This window comes from Ammospiza caudacuta, chromosome 4 (genome assembly GCF_027887145.1).
Source record: "Ammospiza caudacuta isolate bAmmCau1 chromosome 4, bAmmCau1.pri, whole genome shotgun sequence".
NCBI lineage: Eukaryota > Metazoa > Chordata > Aves > Passeriformes > Passerellidae > Ammospiza > Ammospiza caudacuta.
The window spans coordinates 76511206-76526797 of NC_080596.1; the positions used below are offsets into that span (position 1 = coordinate 76511206).

The 15592-nt window shown below is 46.8% G+C and overlaps 1 protein-coding gene across 1 annotated transcript; it reads left to right on the forward strand.

Annotated features, from left to right (window-relative positions):
- Nucleotides 1-217: 217 nt before the first annotated feature.
- Nucleotides 218-7391, forward strand: CD8B (CD8 subunit beta). The gene is made up of 5 exons (XM_058804095.1): nucleotides 218-703; nucleotides 3074-3424; nucleotides 5526-5615; nucleotides 6595-6684; nucleotides 6803-7391. Exons 1-5 carry the CDS (start codon nucleotides 658-660, stop codon nucleotides 6841-6843), a joined length of 618 nt encoding a protein of 205 aa, XP_058660078.1. The 5' UTR covers nucleotides 218-657; the 3' UTR covers nucleotides 6844-7391.
- The last annotated feature ends 8201 nt before the right edge of the window (nucleotides 7392-15592 follow it).

The window sequence follows — 15592 nt, forward strand, 5'->3', positions numbered from 1 at the left end:
GAATTTCCTCATTTTTGTGGTTTTTCAGCCACAAATTTGTTTGAGGTTTCTTACTCTTGATTTCAAAGCTTTCTGTGATGCTTCACATCTCTGCTTTATGTTGGGTTGGTCTGGTGTTCAGCATTTTTCAGAGAAAAACACCTGCTATAAATTCTGCTGTAGAAAAAACTCCACAGATCAAACTGCATCTTTTCCTTATCTTGAAAGCTTTTTTATTTCAACAGGGAGAAAACCAGCCAAAATTCACACTTTCCTTCTTTTATCTTTAAGGCCATGGTCCTACATTTGTAAATTTTTGATAGAAGTAGATTAAAAGAAGGAGGAATAACTAAGTGGTGAAATATGAAGAAATCTGAAGAAATTAAAAATCAGTGAGTTTTTGGGGTTTTATTTTTCTGAAGGGGATTTAAGGTACCCTGAGAAGTGCTGGAGGAGAGCAAAGGGTGCTGCCCTGACGGACTCTTGGGTTTGGGGCTCGGCGCAGAAGAAGCTGCCAGGCTGAGGCTCCAGGTGCTGCTCTTTGGCAGCTGCTGCTGAGAGATCTGCACAGAGAGGGGCAAGGACTTCCTGAGGGGAAGCCAGCCCTGCCACCAAGAGGTGACAGCGAGGGGAAAGGGGGAGCTGGCACTAAACCCCTCTGTCACCGAGTCCGCCACCATGGCCTGGCCATGGCTCCATCTCTGCATCTGCCTCCAGATCCCAGGTAAGAGCAACATATCTCCTAGGGGTTGAGGGCACCTAAAATCCTGCTGGAGCCTCTCCTCCATCACACTCCAGCAGCTGGATGATGGCAGATTAAATATACCATCACAGTAGAGATCTACAGGGTATTATTGCCTATTTCAAATCACTTTGGATCATGCTATTAATGACATGTTTTAGGTTTTGGTCAGCCCTGAACTGGTCAGAAAGTGGGACCAGTTGGTTGCTGTGGTTCCCTTCCAACTGAAATAGTTCTATTCTATTCTATTCTATTCTATTCTATTCTATTCCATCCTATCCCATCCCATCCCATTCCATTCCACTCTATTCTATATTCTGTTCATATTTCCACACATAGTGGTATAGACACCACAGAGTTTTTACTCCTCAGTGCAGATGAAGCTGCTAATGGAGAAGTTAAAACAAATCCTCTCTCCATGGCCTGTGTAACACAAAGATGACAAACATCCCAAATTTTCTAAATCATCCAAAGACTGAGTATTTCCAAGGAACACAGCTGGAATTAGTGTGTTGTAAAACCATTCTGCCTTACAGGTTCTGGTATCCTATAGATCTGTGAGGTGGGGAGCCCACTGAGAAAACCTCAATAAATGGGAGTTTGCTTTGCCCATGCAAAAGGAAAAGGGGTAATCTTTATGTTGCTGCAGGCTGCTCTGGCCAAGCACTGTGATTCCCCATGGTGCCCCTGAATATTCACCAGGAAAGGGAACAGAGAGGTTTTGGGGTTGAAGGTATGACTGAGGATGAGTTTTCTTCTCTGTCTCCATCCCAGCTCACTCCTGGCTGACCACTGCCACTGAGTTGAGATCTTGCAGAATCTCTTCTTATCTTTTCTGACTTACATAACAATGTCTCCAACAGGTCAAAGATAAGTTTTTCATGGAGAGTTATGTTTCCCATGCCCAGCAGAGCCCGACCTCAGGGCACTCAAGGAGGCCCTGAAGCCCCCATGTGCCACACACATTTCATCCCCTGAAAAACCACACAGGTGTTTGCCATGACAAAATCTGAGAGAACTTAAACCCTAAATTTAATTCTTTCTTAATCTGAGAGAACTTAAACCTCTCTAAAGCCTTAAGATGATATAATTTAATAAAAAGAGACATTAATGCTGTCACAGAGCCAGAGGATGTGGTGAAATGCTGCAGCTGCTGTGCAACACTGGAATATTGTCATTACAATGTTAGTGTTCTGCAGCACTGGGGTCCTTGGTGGGGGGAACAGAGAAAGGCTCTGGACCCCTGTCAGCCACCAGAGCCCTCTCCTCTGCCTGTCCCATTGGGAACATGGGAGACATCAGGACCTTGTACCACTTTAATGCCTTTAGATGTTCTTGGGTCGTGCCCATCCATCCCCACACCACAGGGCTGCATGAGGCTGAAAAAACTGCTGTAAGCAACTTCAGATTTTGAAGAAAAAGGAACATTTTAAAGTTAAAAATAAAGACAAGAAACATATTATTGAGCTTTTTGCACAACTTTAAAACAAGCCTGGGAAAGAGATGGGGGCAGCAGGAGTGCCCTTATCTGCAGAGAGCTGTTTTCCACTAGGGCTCAGAGTATCTGCAGCTTTGCAGGACTGTTTGCTGAACAGCAAGGATCACAAGTTACCTGTTATCCTTTCCACAAGGACACCCCTCACATCTGCCTGGGCCAAACAAGACTCTGATAATTTCCACAAAGCTGCAAAGCCCAAACAGGGAGATGTGATGCCAAACCAAAGCTTTGAACCCCACCGCTGCCCCTCACTCCCTCTCCTTCCCCATGTCTCAAAATTCCTTTGAAAAATATTATTGTCTGAAGACTAATATCAAATTGGCTCATTTTGACATGTTTTGCATGTTTTTTGGTCTCTTTTTCTGCCCCTGAAATGTTTATCCGTGTTGTATCTGTAAGAAGAAAAATATGGCAAATCTGTTAAGAGGCACTAAAATTTGTTGGAAAAGGAGTAAAATGTCTGAAAAATGAGAAAGGTAAGGAGGGCAGGAGAGGGGCATTCACAGGGGCAGGCAGGGATGCTCTTCCCTGCACATACAGCCCCCAGGAGACCCTCAAAACCATCCCTCCCATCCCTCTCCCTGTCAGTCTGCCTCCTTCCTATAGAAATGTTTACAGAGAAAATCTGCCTGTATAATTTGGCCTGGCCAAAACAATAACTGGGAAACCCAAAAAGGCCTCTGAGGGAATATGGGAGCATCCTGATAAAAAATGCTCCTGTTTCTCACTTGTGTGACTCCCCTGGTCTGTGTGTCTACTGTGATTTTATTAAGCCCATAAAGAAAATCGGTATTTTGCACAGAAGAAAAACAATGAAATTAAAATAATAACTGTATATTTCTCTTTTCCCTTAGGTTTTTATACAACTCTGCTACTAGCCCAAACTCCAGGGCATATTCTAACCCAAACCAGCAATAAAACTGAAATCCTCTGTGACCTGAAGAAGGAGCACACCGGGGTCTACTGGTACCGCTGGAGCCAGGAGAGGCAACAATTCCAGTTCTTGTTGTTCTCCAACACAATGGGCAGAGCCACCTATGGCCCAGGTGTGAGGCAGGACAAGTTCAGTGTCCATGAGGCAAGGTCCCAGAGCTCCTACAGCCTGCACATCAGCCACCTGCAGCCCTCAGACAGCGGCATCTACTACTGCTCCGCGTTCCAGTCCTCCCAGCTGCTCCTGGGCACTGGCACACAGCTCTCTGTGGGTAAGCTGCACCCTCGGGCTTCCAAAATGTGCCACCAGTAGCTGTGATGAGCCTGGCAAAGGGGTGATTTGATTCTTCCCAATTTTTGAGTTGCAAGGTTGGGGCTCTGGGTTTTGTCTCTGAGATCGGATAAAGCAGAAAATGCAGAAAATACAGAAAATGGCTAAAATTTAGGTCAGCTTTGTGTGATGATCCTTTTGCCATCAGCAGTTGCAGAAAATACAGAAAATGGCTAAAATTTAGTCAGCTTTGTGTGATAGTCCTTCTGCCATCAGCAGTTGCTTTGCTGTGGGCATGCCTTGAGCACAGCATTGCTCCCAGTGCTCGAGGATTTCCTTGGGAAGTCCTGGTACTGCCATGCCCTGTGTTTTCCTCATTCCCTGCTGTACTCTGGATGGGAGGCTGGATGTGTGCCCTGCTCAGCTCACAGGTCCTTCCATGCCATAATTCTCCCTCACCCTCACTCCAAGTGACAAGAGCAGCACTGAGGCCAGAAAGCATCACCCCTCACATCTCTGGGGTGGATCTGATGGCAGCTTTCAAGAACATCCCCTCAAAAAAACCCCAAAAACATGAAATGGGATTTATTCCCCAAGCTGGATGTGTGCCCTGCTCAGCTCACAGGTCCTTCCATCCCCTAATTCTTCCTTACTCTCACTCCAAGTGACAAGAGCAGCATCAAGGCTAGAGAGCATCACCCCTCACATCTCTGGGGTGGATCTGATGGCAACTTTCAAGATCACCCCTTCAAAAAAAAATATTGAAATGGGGTTTATTCCTCAAAGCTCACAGCCCACTATTCCTGGGGAGATCCCAACAGGAATAACATTTTTCTGCAGGTGTTGTGGGAGGAGAGAGGCTTTACAGACGTCTGGGGCATACAGAAGCCCTTTTCAGCCCATTTTCCCTTTGACCACAAAACAGTAGTTGATGCAGAAAAAAGAATGCATTTGAAGTGGGATTCAGCCTCTATTTTTGCAGACTTTTAGGGAGACAAATAACTTATTTAACTAAGATACAAATAACTTATTTAACCAAAATGCCACTTCTGGCTCTAAAGCGGACCCAGTGTCCCAGTTTTTCTGGGGTTTTTTTGCAAATACACTCTGTACCTTGAACTGCATGAGAAATCCCTTTTGGATTCTTGCAGGCTCAGAGAAAAGCTGGTTTAAGATAAAGGAGAATTGTTTTTTAGCAGCTGGGCACATATCTCTGTGCAAAGCATGAAAAACAGGCTTAACATGCAGCTTGATCAAGGACACCAATTAAAAAGTAAACAGCAGCAGGTGCTCTGGGAAGACAGGCTTGGCTGGATATTTTCTTTTTTTCCTTTTAGTTCTCATGATAAAACAATTTGTCTTTAAGTTTCTTTTCCCTACGTTTATTATCATTTAAGGGAGAAGTTGTCCAGATAAATCCCAGAGCCCTGATGTCTCATCTTCTCATGTAAAAGAATGGTAGTTTCTGTAAGAATCTACATCCTGGATAGAAACAGGAGAAAAAAATATTTTTCAGTCACCTAAATTTTTGAATAAAATTTTGAATTAAAAAATAGTTTTCAATCACCTAAAATTTTGAATAAATATGGTTTGAGGAGTCAGACATGCAGCTATTTAATGACATTACTGGCATATTTTCCTGGCCAACTTTATTCTGAAACAAATATGTTCTGTTTGAATTTAGATACACTATAATAAATCCTACCCTCATTTTATCAGAAAAAAAAATCAAATCTTGAGCAAAGATTAGAGCAATGTGAATAAGGAAAAAAATCCAGGGATCCCTTAAAACATTCCAGTGCTGCTGAAATGGTTTCACCGATGGTTTTGTGCAATTCTGGTGAGATGATGCTTGGCAGCAAATGTCACTGAAGCAAATTTGGGGGTTTTTCCTGCATTAGCCTTTGTTACCTGGTGCATTATTTGATTAACACTTTTAAAAGCTCTTGGTAACTTCTGTGAGCCCAAGAGGCTCAGGTGAGGTGAAGCTCACCCCTCTGAGTGAGGGGGTCACTGCTGGGGGCTGGTTCAAGGCTGGTTCTCTTGGCTGCTGTTGGAGATGTCTCTGCCACACTCACAGCCTCCTTTTCTCCTTTCCCCAGTTGATGTTTTGCCTCCAAAGACCACGCAGACACCAGTGTCCAAAAAGCCTCCGCCGCGCACAACCAAAAGGAAAGCTGCCAGCAGGGAAGGTATGGCACTGTGCCAGCTCCTGGAAAAAAGGGCTTTGCTGAGCTCCTGGGTCCTCAGGGCTCAGCTGGGTTTGTCCTGGGGTGGGGCCACCACAGGGTCACCCTGCAGGAGCGGCTGTCTGGGTGCACATGGACACACCGCTCTGGACAGACTTCTGCCTCTAGGAGGGATTCCCTGGCACATCCACAGGTTTAGGGGCAGGATGGATTTCAGTTTAGGGTCTCATGACCTCAGAGTCAAGTTCCCTGCAGTGCCTTTTTCACCGTGAGGGGGACTGAGCACCAGAACAGGCTGTCCAGAAAGGTTGTGGAGTCTCCCTTGTCACAGACAACTTTCATGAAAAATCCTTTCCTCGGGATTTTTCCTTCTGAGAACCTGAGAGGCCTCAGGAACAAAATGTAAATATTGATTATCTGCTGCTGTGGAATGCAACAGGTAGATCTGTGATTAATCCATGTAAGATGTTTGTAATTAATGGCCAATCACAGCCCAGCTGGCTTAGACACAGAGCCCGAGCCACAAACCTTTGTTATCATTCTTTGCTATTCTATTCTTAGCTAGCCTCCTGATGAAACCTTTTCTTCTATTTTAGTATAGTTTTAATGTAATATATACCATAAAATAATAAATCAGCCTTCTGAAACATGGAGTCAAATCCTTGTCTCTTCCCCAATCTAAGAACCCCTGTGAACACCATCACACCCCTTATCAAAAATATGCAAAAGCCACCTGGACACAGTCCTGTGCCCTGTGCTCTGGGATGACCCTGCTTGAGCAGGGAGGTTGGCCCAGGTGACCCATTGTGCTCTCTTCCAGCTTTACCCATTCTGTGGTTGTGTGGTGCATCCTTCAAAGGTTACCCCAGCGTGATGGTCACATCCTCACCACCCCTCTGAGTGCCTTGCTTTCCTCCCTTCCCCAGCCCCAAGGCTGCTGGGGCAGGGTGGTGCCAGGTGCTGAGTGCTCTCCTGTCCCCAGGTCCCTGCAGTCCCCTGGTCTGGATCCCTCTGGCTGCTGCTGTCCTGCTGCTGCTGCTGAGCCTGGTGCCCACCGCCTACTGCCTGCACCGTGAGTTTGCTGCCACCACCCTGAGGGGCCAGCCCTGGCACAGCCCAGGAGGGCACGGACAGCTGGGAGAGGGGCCAGCACTGATGGACACTGTCTCTTGTCTCTTGTCTCTTCCCAGGTCTGCGGCGGAGGCTGCGGCTTCGCATCCACAGGCAGTAATTCCCCGTAAATCCCAGTAAATTCCCAGTAATTCCCAGTAAATCCCACTGCCCTCCCTGCCTCAGACAGACAGGAAGAAGCCACGGACCCTCCCCTGCAGGAGCCTGAGCATGGCCAGGAAGGACCTGGCAGGGGACAGATGCGAGCTTGTACCACAAAACAGACATTTCTTTCCTGCATGACTTCAACATTCTCCTGGACACAACCCTGGCAAAAGGACCAGGCTGGATTCTGCAGCATCCTGAGCACTTCCCAAAGGACACTGAGCAGGGCAAATGCCACGGCTGGCTCTGCACAGGGGAAAGGGGCTGGTACCAAAGTGTAGCCACATTTCTCTTCACAGAGAAAAGCAAGGCACAATTCTTCCCAAGAATATTTCTGGGTTTCATGTTTTCTGAACATCAGAGAAAGAAAACACAATTCTTATCCTATTTGCTGTGCCTGTGTTTCTGCAAAAGTGGAATGCAAAATGGAGATTGTTTACCCAGAGTGATGGAGTTTTGTTTCCTTGGCCTAGCAGGGCCAAGTGTGTATGTTTGTGTCAGGACTGTGGGCTGACAGCCACGAGATTCTGGGCAGTTGAGTGCTTGGCAGATTCAGTTTAGATGTAATGTAATATAGTGTAATAAAATATAGAATAAGATAGTATAATAAAGTAATTAATGAGCCTTCTGATAAGATGGAGTCAGATGCATCATTCTCTCCCTCATCAGGGGCAAAAATATCCACGATACCAAAAGAACTCAGATGGGCTGGAAAGCTGTGACAAAGCTCCTTGGCACTCCTCTCCACAGCACAAAGGTGCTTTTTTAGCTCCTGTTAATACTGATTGATAAAAATCTGGTAATGAACACTTTGAGGGCAACCAGCAGGGATGGGGCAGAGGCAACCTTAAAGATTCTGTGCAGGTTTATTCAATACCAAAAGTGAAAATATCACTCAGTTATTCTGCAGGCTGGTGTCTTTTGGTCCACACAGTTGTGTGGCAAGCAAGGAACCATGGCCTCCAGCCAGGAAAGAGTTAAAGCATTGCAAAATCTCCAGGATGAGCAGATCTGGGAGGGTGTTTTCTCCCATGGGAGACTGCAAACAGCCAGGGCTGGGAGAGGAAAACCAGACAAAGCCATGCACACTAGGCCAAACACTTGGCACAGCCTGAAGGTCAGCACCACCTCTGAGAGCAGAGGCCCCCAGGGGCTGGCCCTGAGCCCAGCATGGCCAGTGGGAGCTGCCCTGAGGGATGCCTGGGGGTGCTGAGCCCCAGGTGACGACCCTCCTGTGCTCTGAACCCTGTGTGACACCCCTGTGTGACACCCCTGTGTGACACCCCTGTGCCCTGAACCCTGTGTGACACCCCCGTATGACACCCCTGTGTGACACCCCTGTGTGATACCCCTGTGCCCTGAACCCTGTGTGACACCCCTGTGTGACACCCCTGTGTGATACCCCTGTGCCCTGAACCCTGTGTGACACCCCTGTGTGACACCCCTGTGTGACACCCCTGTGTCCTGAACCCTGTGTGACACCCCTGTGTGACACCCCTGTGTGACACCCCTGTGTCCTGAACCCTGAGTGCCACCCCTGTGTGACACCCGTGTGTGACACCCCTGTGCCCTGAACCCTGTGTGATACCCCTGTGCCCTGAACCCTGAGTGACACCCCTGTGTGACACCCCTGTGTGACACCCGTGTGTGACACCCCTGTGCCCTGAACCCTGTGTGACACCCCTGTGTGACACCCCTGTGTGACACCCCTGTGCCCTGAACCCTGTGTGACACCCCTGTGTGACACCCCTGTGCCCTGAACCCTGAGTGACACCCCTGTGTGACACCCCTGTGTGACACCCCTGTGTGACACCCCTGTGCCCTGAACCCTGTGTGACACCCCTGTGCCCTGAACCCTGAGTGACACCCCTGTGTGACACCCCTGTGTGACACCCCTGTGCCCTGAACCCTGTGTGACACCCCTGTGTGACACCCCTGTGTGACACCCCTGTGCCCTAAACCCTGAGTGCCACCCCTGTGTGACACCCCTGTGTGACACCCCTGTGCCCTGAACCCTGTGTGACACCCCTGAGTGACACCCCTGTGCCCTGAGCCCTGTGTGACACCCCTGTGTGACACTCCCGTGTGACAGCCCTGTGTGACACCCCTGTGCCCTGAGCCCTGTGTGACACCCCTGTGTGACACTCCCGTGTGACACCCCTGTGTGACACCCCTGCATGCTGAGCCCCAAGCAATGCCCATGGGTGCTGAGCCTTGAGGGATGCCAGAAGCAGGGAAGTCTCCCCAGGGATGGCTGCAAGGCTCAGCTACTGCCCAGGGTGCCAAGGCAGTTCTGGAAGTTTGGCATCCTGCTGGGCACAGGCAGTGAGCACTCACTCTTAAACGCACCCCCAGCCCCACATCTGCTCACACACAGGCACCAGCCCTGTGTCAGCTCCTGGGAGAGCAAGGGGAAGGTGGTACAGAGTCCCCAGGGCTGGGGCTAACACAGTCTTGGGATGAGATTTTGGGTGAAAGTATCACAGTGGCACAGCAGCACCACTGTGGCCTTCCCTTCCCTCCCCTCCCAGCCACAGGTGCTGCTGCTTTCCTCTCTAATACTGAATTTTCTGTAGAGCTTGGTCTCAAGCCCAGCTGTTGGTGCTTCCCCTAAATGATGCAGTGGATAAATAAAGCTGGCAGTGGATCGTGCTGAGCCAGCTTTGCCAGGCTGTGATACTCACCCAAGCTCTCAGGCCAGCCAGCTGTGGGGACACCACAGATCCCACCCCAGGTGCAGCAGGGAGGGGACCCTGAGCATCTCTGACCCCCACACATCACCATTTATCCTCTGGAAGAGCTCAGATTAACTAAAACCATCATTTTCCTGCCCTGCAAGTAGTGAGCACAGCTTTGCCTCAGAAAGGCATGTACATTTTTCATAACAGCTGTAAGAAAACCCCTTTGAAACTTCCCATGAGCAGAGGTTTATTTTTAAAAAAGCAGGGGCTTTCCCTCTGCCTGCAGCTGCTTTTGAAATCCCAGCTCCCTTTCTCACTCTTGAGGTGTCCTGACCTCACTGCCCACACCTTGCTCAGCTCTCCCATGGCCAAGCAGCAAATCCAGGCTGCACAGCCCAGCCCTCCTCTGCCTCAGGAAGGTGAGCAGCCTCGGGATAACCCTGCCCAGTCACTCCTGCTCCTTCTTCTCCACACTCAGGACATCCTCACAGTGTCAGACCTTGACTGAGACCCCTGCCCAGGACAGACTTCAGTCACTTATCCCAACTCCAACAACACAAGCACAAAGGAGAGGGATTTATTCCTTGGCTCTCTGCTCACCCACAGCAAAGAATTTGCTCGATGTCTGAATTCCCCAATTAGTCTTCACTTTTCCTTTGTATTTAGGAGGAAACAAAACCAAAACCAACGACAAAAACAACAAAACCACCCCAAAAATAACAACCCAAAACCCACCCAGACTCTCCATCACCTGTGTGCAGTGAAAACAGGAGGGGACAGTGACAAAGATGTTGTCTGGCCTGTTGAAACACAGATCTGGGCAGTTTACCTGTAGAAATTATGAAAAAATAACAGTAATTTCTATAATCATCAATAGAGGGCTTTAGACAGTAAAACTGGGAGAGATTTTAGCAGCAGGTTTCACGATTGTGAGAGCTGATAGATAAAAATAGATTCACATTTTGTAGACCTTTTTCCCCCAGAGCATAAATAAGCACAAAACAGAAACACCAATGCAAAGATGCTGAGAAAATTATCCCAATTCCCTGATATCCCAATTCCTGCAGCTTCTTAGCTGAGACACAGTGATGATGCCAGCCAAGGGTCAGGGATGCTAAGTTCTGTTGTGGCACGACATTTCCAACTTGAAAATGAATGGGAAAGTGTTTCTGTCCCTCTCTGTAATATCATGATCCCTGGATCCATGGAGAGACAGAGATACAGGTGACAGCTTTGTCCATCACAGTGTCACACATGCCACCATGTCCTGGCACATGAGGGTCCCTAATTCATTCCTTGGCTCCTTCCAGTGATGGATCAGCCTTCTCCTGTGTCCCACTGTCACCATCCTGCCTGCAGCAAGGAGCAGCCATACCTAGAAGGAAAAATAACAGGATTTTATAGATATAACCCAAATATCTTGCCTCAAATGTAAATAAACTATTTCCTCTTAAATGACAAAAGGAGACACCACCAAATTTGGACAAAGAGAAAAGGACAAGAAGGGTTTTGCAGATGTATGGGTTCAAGAAAAAAAAAATTCACCTATGTTGTGCTCATCCCCACAAATCATTGGGCAAGCAATTGTAAAAGAGATCAAAAATTATATGTTGCAATAGTCTGGTTTATTATTACTATTATTTCTTTTATATTTTATAGTATATATTATATATTTTATATAGAACATGTTATAGAACAGATATTCTATATAGAATATAGAATATATAGACCATATACAAAGAATATATAGAATTCATATTCTATATTATAAAACTATAATCCAGTCATTCTCTCAATGAACAGTGCAGATCTTGAAACCATTAAAATATTCAAAGGATATTTTAGGATATTATATTTAGGATATAGATACAGAGCAGAAGCACAGGCACTTCAGGCATTACAGTAGTCTTCATGGTTTTATTACAATTCTCTAAATGCATTTTTTAAAAATTGCCAGTCTTTACAGAATAGCTCAGTTGTTAATCTAATACTGGAAGTGCTCAGTATTTCTTTTTTTCTTTTGAACTGCTCAGTCATTTTTATGTGGGTGGTCTGTGTTTTTATGATACAGAAAAGCAAACCAAATCAGGTGCAGTTAAAAACATTCAGCTGAAAGCAAATTATTGACAGAAGAGTAAAGTTATCTCTGAGTTTAAAGCTCCTAATATATAAAAAACAATTTTTCAGTTAGAAACTGCTGGGTAAGGCACAGTAACGGAGAAAGGCTGAATAACGCCTCTATTAAATTATTCAACTTGAAATCTGTGCCAAAAAAAAAGGAGATACTTTATCCATGGGTGCTCTTTAAATTCCTTCAGATTTATCATCACCCAGAACAGCTCCATGCACTGCAGCTGTTTATTAAATATGTTGTCCTGGCAGGGGAAATGGATTCACACCAGGACTTCAAATCATTCAGGTCAGATCTGTTAAGTGGGAATTTCTAAATGTCTTTTTCTGTCACTGTATAAAATCAAAAAACCCTCTAGGAATAAAGAAACTACCTCCTGGTAGCATTAGTACTTTTTGCCTCTATTTTCTTGGACTTCAATAAGCCAAAAATAGCAATGTGTTAAATTTCTGGCTTATATAAACAAGAAATTGTTTTTTTTTAATATATGATTCTAATATTGTTTAATATAATTTCTGTATATTGAAGTATATATTATTTGCTGAAATAACAAGTACTTGTGTATATCAATATACCCATAATGAGTGCACTCAGGGTGAGATCTGCAGCTTCTGTGGGATTACAGATATTACATTATATATATTATATATTGTATATATTACGTTATTATAACAAATATATGTTATTCCAGCATTCATTTAAGCAGAACCCATATTGGACCAAGTCAAAAATGAATTTTATAAGGTTTGTATTTTGCTCCTCCACTACTTTGCTATGAGAAAGGTTAATTGGAGTTCATACACCAGAGGTTCTTCCACCTGAAGCAAAACTCTCCCATGTTTTAAATGTTTGCAAGATGACAGAAGCCTTTAACATTCCTCCCTTAGGCATTTGTGTTTTTCTACTAAAGTTCAACTTCTCATTTAGCCTGTAAGATGCACATGTGCCTGAAAGGGGGCTGCATCACACTTTTAAGAAAGAGAGAATCATTATTGCTATTTACACTTTCTGATCTAGGTAATAAATGAAAACCAGATATGAAACACTCCAAAAAAACACCCCAGTGATGACATCAAGCTCAATCTTTTCTCTGCCAGGCACAACAGCTCTAAGTGCTGTTGCAACAGGGATCTCACGCAGAAAAATTATTTAGTTTATTTAATTAAAACCCCCAAATCCCTAAGATGAATGGCTCAGCTGGAAGTCAATAAGCAAAGGAAACTTGTTCAGATGGCAAAGCCAGAGGTGTTTGTGAGGGTCCCCAGGATGAGGTGAGAGATGAGAATCTGACTCCATGTTCTCAGAAGGCTGATTTATATTATGTTATGTTATGTTATGTTATGTTATATTAGCTATACTAAAACTATGCTAAAGAGAAGGATACAGACAGAAGGCTTAACAAGAATGAATAATAAAAACTTGTGACACTCCTCAGAGTCCAACACAGCTGGATGTGATTGATCATTAATTAAAAACAATTCACATGGAACCAATCAAAGATGCACCTGTTGGTAAGCAATGTCCAAACCACATTCCAAAGCAGCAAACACAGGAGAAGCAAATCAGATAATTCTTGTTTTCATTCTTTTCTGAGGCTTCTCAGCTTCCCAGGAGAAGAAATCCTGGCAAAGAGGATTTTTCAGAAAATATCATGGTGACAAAAGCCCTCTCCATGCTCTCCCTAAAGCTCCTTGGATTGGAGGGAGCTCTCAGGCCCCCAGGTTGATACAGCCACCTCAAATTTTGTCTCCTTGGCCCTTTTTGGCCCCAGCAATGAGTCAGGGCTAGGTTTTGTCTTGCCCAGGACTGAGTCTCTCCATCAGGCAGCAAAAAAAATTGATCCTGGAGAAATATGGAGAAGTTTTGCAATACTGATTTTATTCCCAAGGGCTTGAGCTTTGCTGAGAAACACCAAAAAATTCTGGAATTCCCTCTGCAGAGCACTGGGAGCAATGGACACCTCCAAAGAAAAGCCAGGACAAGAGGAAATGGTTTGAAGTTGTGCCAGGGGAGTTTCAGATCAGATATGAGGAAAAATTTCTTCACTGAAAGAAGTGAAGGAATGTGGAAGGAGTGGTGGAGTCCCCATCCCTGGAGGGGTTTAAAAGACATGTAGATGTGGCACTTGGGGACATGCTTTGGTGGTGGCCTTGGCAGTGCTGGGCCAAGGATTAGACTCAATGACATTAAAGTTCTTCTCCAGCCTAAACAACTCTGAGATTCTGTGCTGAGCCCATCCCCAGGCTGGTGCCAAGCACCACGGGCACCCTGCCAGTGCCAGCCCCTCCTCAGTGCCCAGAGCAGCCAGCCTGACCCTGCTCCAGATGCAAACCACGCTGGCTTTGCTGCTCAGAGCATCCAGCCAGGAGGCCAGGCTCCAAAGTCTGGTGTGCAACCACCCTCCTTCCCTTCAGCAGGCCCCAAAGTCTGGTGTGCAACCACCCTCCTTCCCTTCAGCAGGCCTCAAAATCGGGTGTGCAAACAACCCCCCCTCAGCAGGCCCCAAAATCTGGTGAGCAGCCTCCCTCCTTCCCCTCAGCAGGCCCCAAAATCGGGTGTGCAAACACCCTCTCCTCAGCAGGCACCAAAATCTGGGGTGCAGCCACCCTCCTTCCCCTCAGGGCTCAGCAGGGAGGAAGGCTGTGGCTTCGGAGACGTCTCTGTGCCCAGAGCTGGGTGTTGATCTCACTCAGCACACATCCTGCTGGGCTGTGGGCTCTGCAGGCACCATGACATGCACACAAACCTTCCTGCTGGGCTCTGGGCTCTGCAGGCACCATGACATGCACACAAACCCTTCCTGCTGGGCTGTGGCTGTGCAGGCACCATGACATGCACACAAACCCTTCCTGCTGGGCTGTGCTCTGCAGGTACCACGACATGCACACAAACCCTTCCTGCTGGGCTGTGGCTGTGCAGGCACCATGACATGCACACAAACCCTTCCTGCTGGGCTCTGCAGGCACCATGACATGCACACAAACCCTTCCTGCTGGGCTGTGCTCTGCAGGCACCATGACATGCACACAAACCCTTCCTGCTGGGCTGTGGGCTCTGCAGGTACCACGACATGCACACAAACCCTTCCTGCTGGGCTCTGGGCCCTGCAGGCACCATGACATGCACACAAACCCTTCCTGCTGGGCTCTGCAGGCACCATGACATGCACACAAACCCTTCCTGCTGGGCTGTGGGCTCTGCAGGCACCATGACATGCACACAAACCCTTCCTGCTGGGCTCTGCAGGCACCATGAAATGCTGCACAAACCCTTCCTGCTGGGCTCTGGGGACAGGCACAGCATTCTCAGAGGTGCATGCTGCTCTTCCACATGGCAGCACCACAGCTGAGGGCCACCACAGCACAGAACCAGAGAATCATTTCAGTTGGGAATTACCTCCAAGATCATCAAGTCCAATCTTTGACCCAATGCCTCAATGCCAAAGTGCAATGTCTGCTTGTTTTTTGAGCACTCCCGGTGATGGTGACTCCACCACTGCCCTGGGCAGCCTGTTCCTGTTCTTAGCCTTCAGTGAGGAAATTTTTCCTAATATCCAACTGAACCTCCTCTGGCTCAACCTGAGGCCAGCTCCCCTTGTTCTGTCAATATCTGACCCCTCTTCAGGCACAGCAGGGATGAGATTCTGAGTTCTGGGGACTCCTGGCCTGAAGAACTGCTGCCATTCTTCAACAAAGCCCAAGTGCAATCATCCAGCACAAGCACGAGGTAAGCTCACTGCCGGATGCCTTAGGGAGAGCTGGGCTGCACTGATGCCCAATTTCATGGGCTTCAAAACATGATGCCTTAACATCAACACTGAATGCAAAATTCAAGTTAGGGTATTTCCTACCAGTCACTTAAAAAAAAATTGACATGAAATTTTCCTGGGGGCT

Coding starts and splice junctions, on each gene's coding strand:
- CD8B (XM_058804095.1), top strand. CDS start 658: ATGGCCTGGCCATGGCTCCATCTCTGCATCTGCCTCCAGATCCCAG. Junction 3,425..5,525: donor TGGCACACAGCTCTCTGTGG/GTAAGCTGCACC, acceptor TCCTTTCCCCAG/TTGATGTTTTGCCTCCAAAG. Junction 6,685..6,802: donor CACCGCCTACTGCCTGCACC/GTGAGTTTGCTG, acceptor GTCTCTTCCCAG/GTCTGCGGCGGAGGCTGCGG.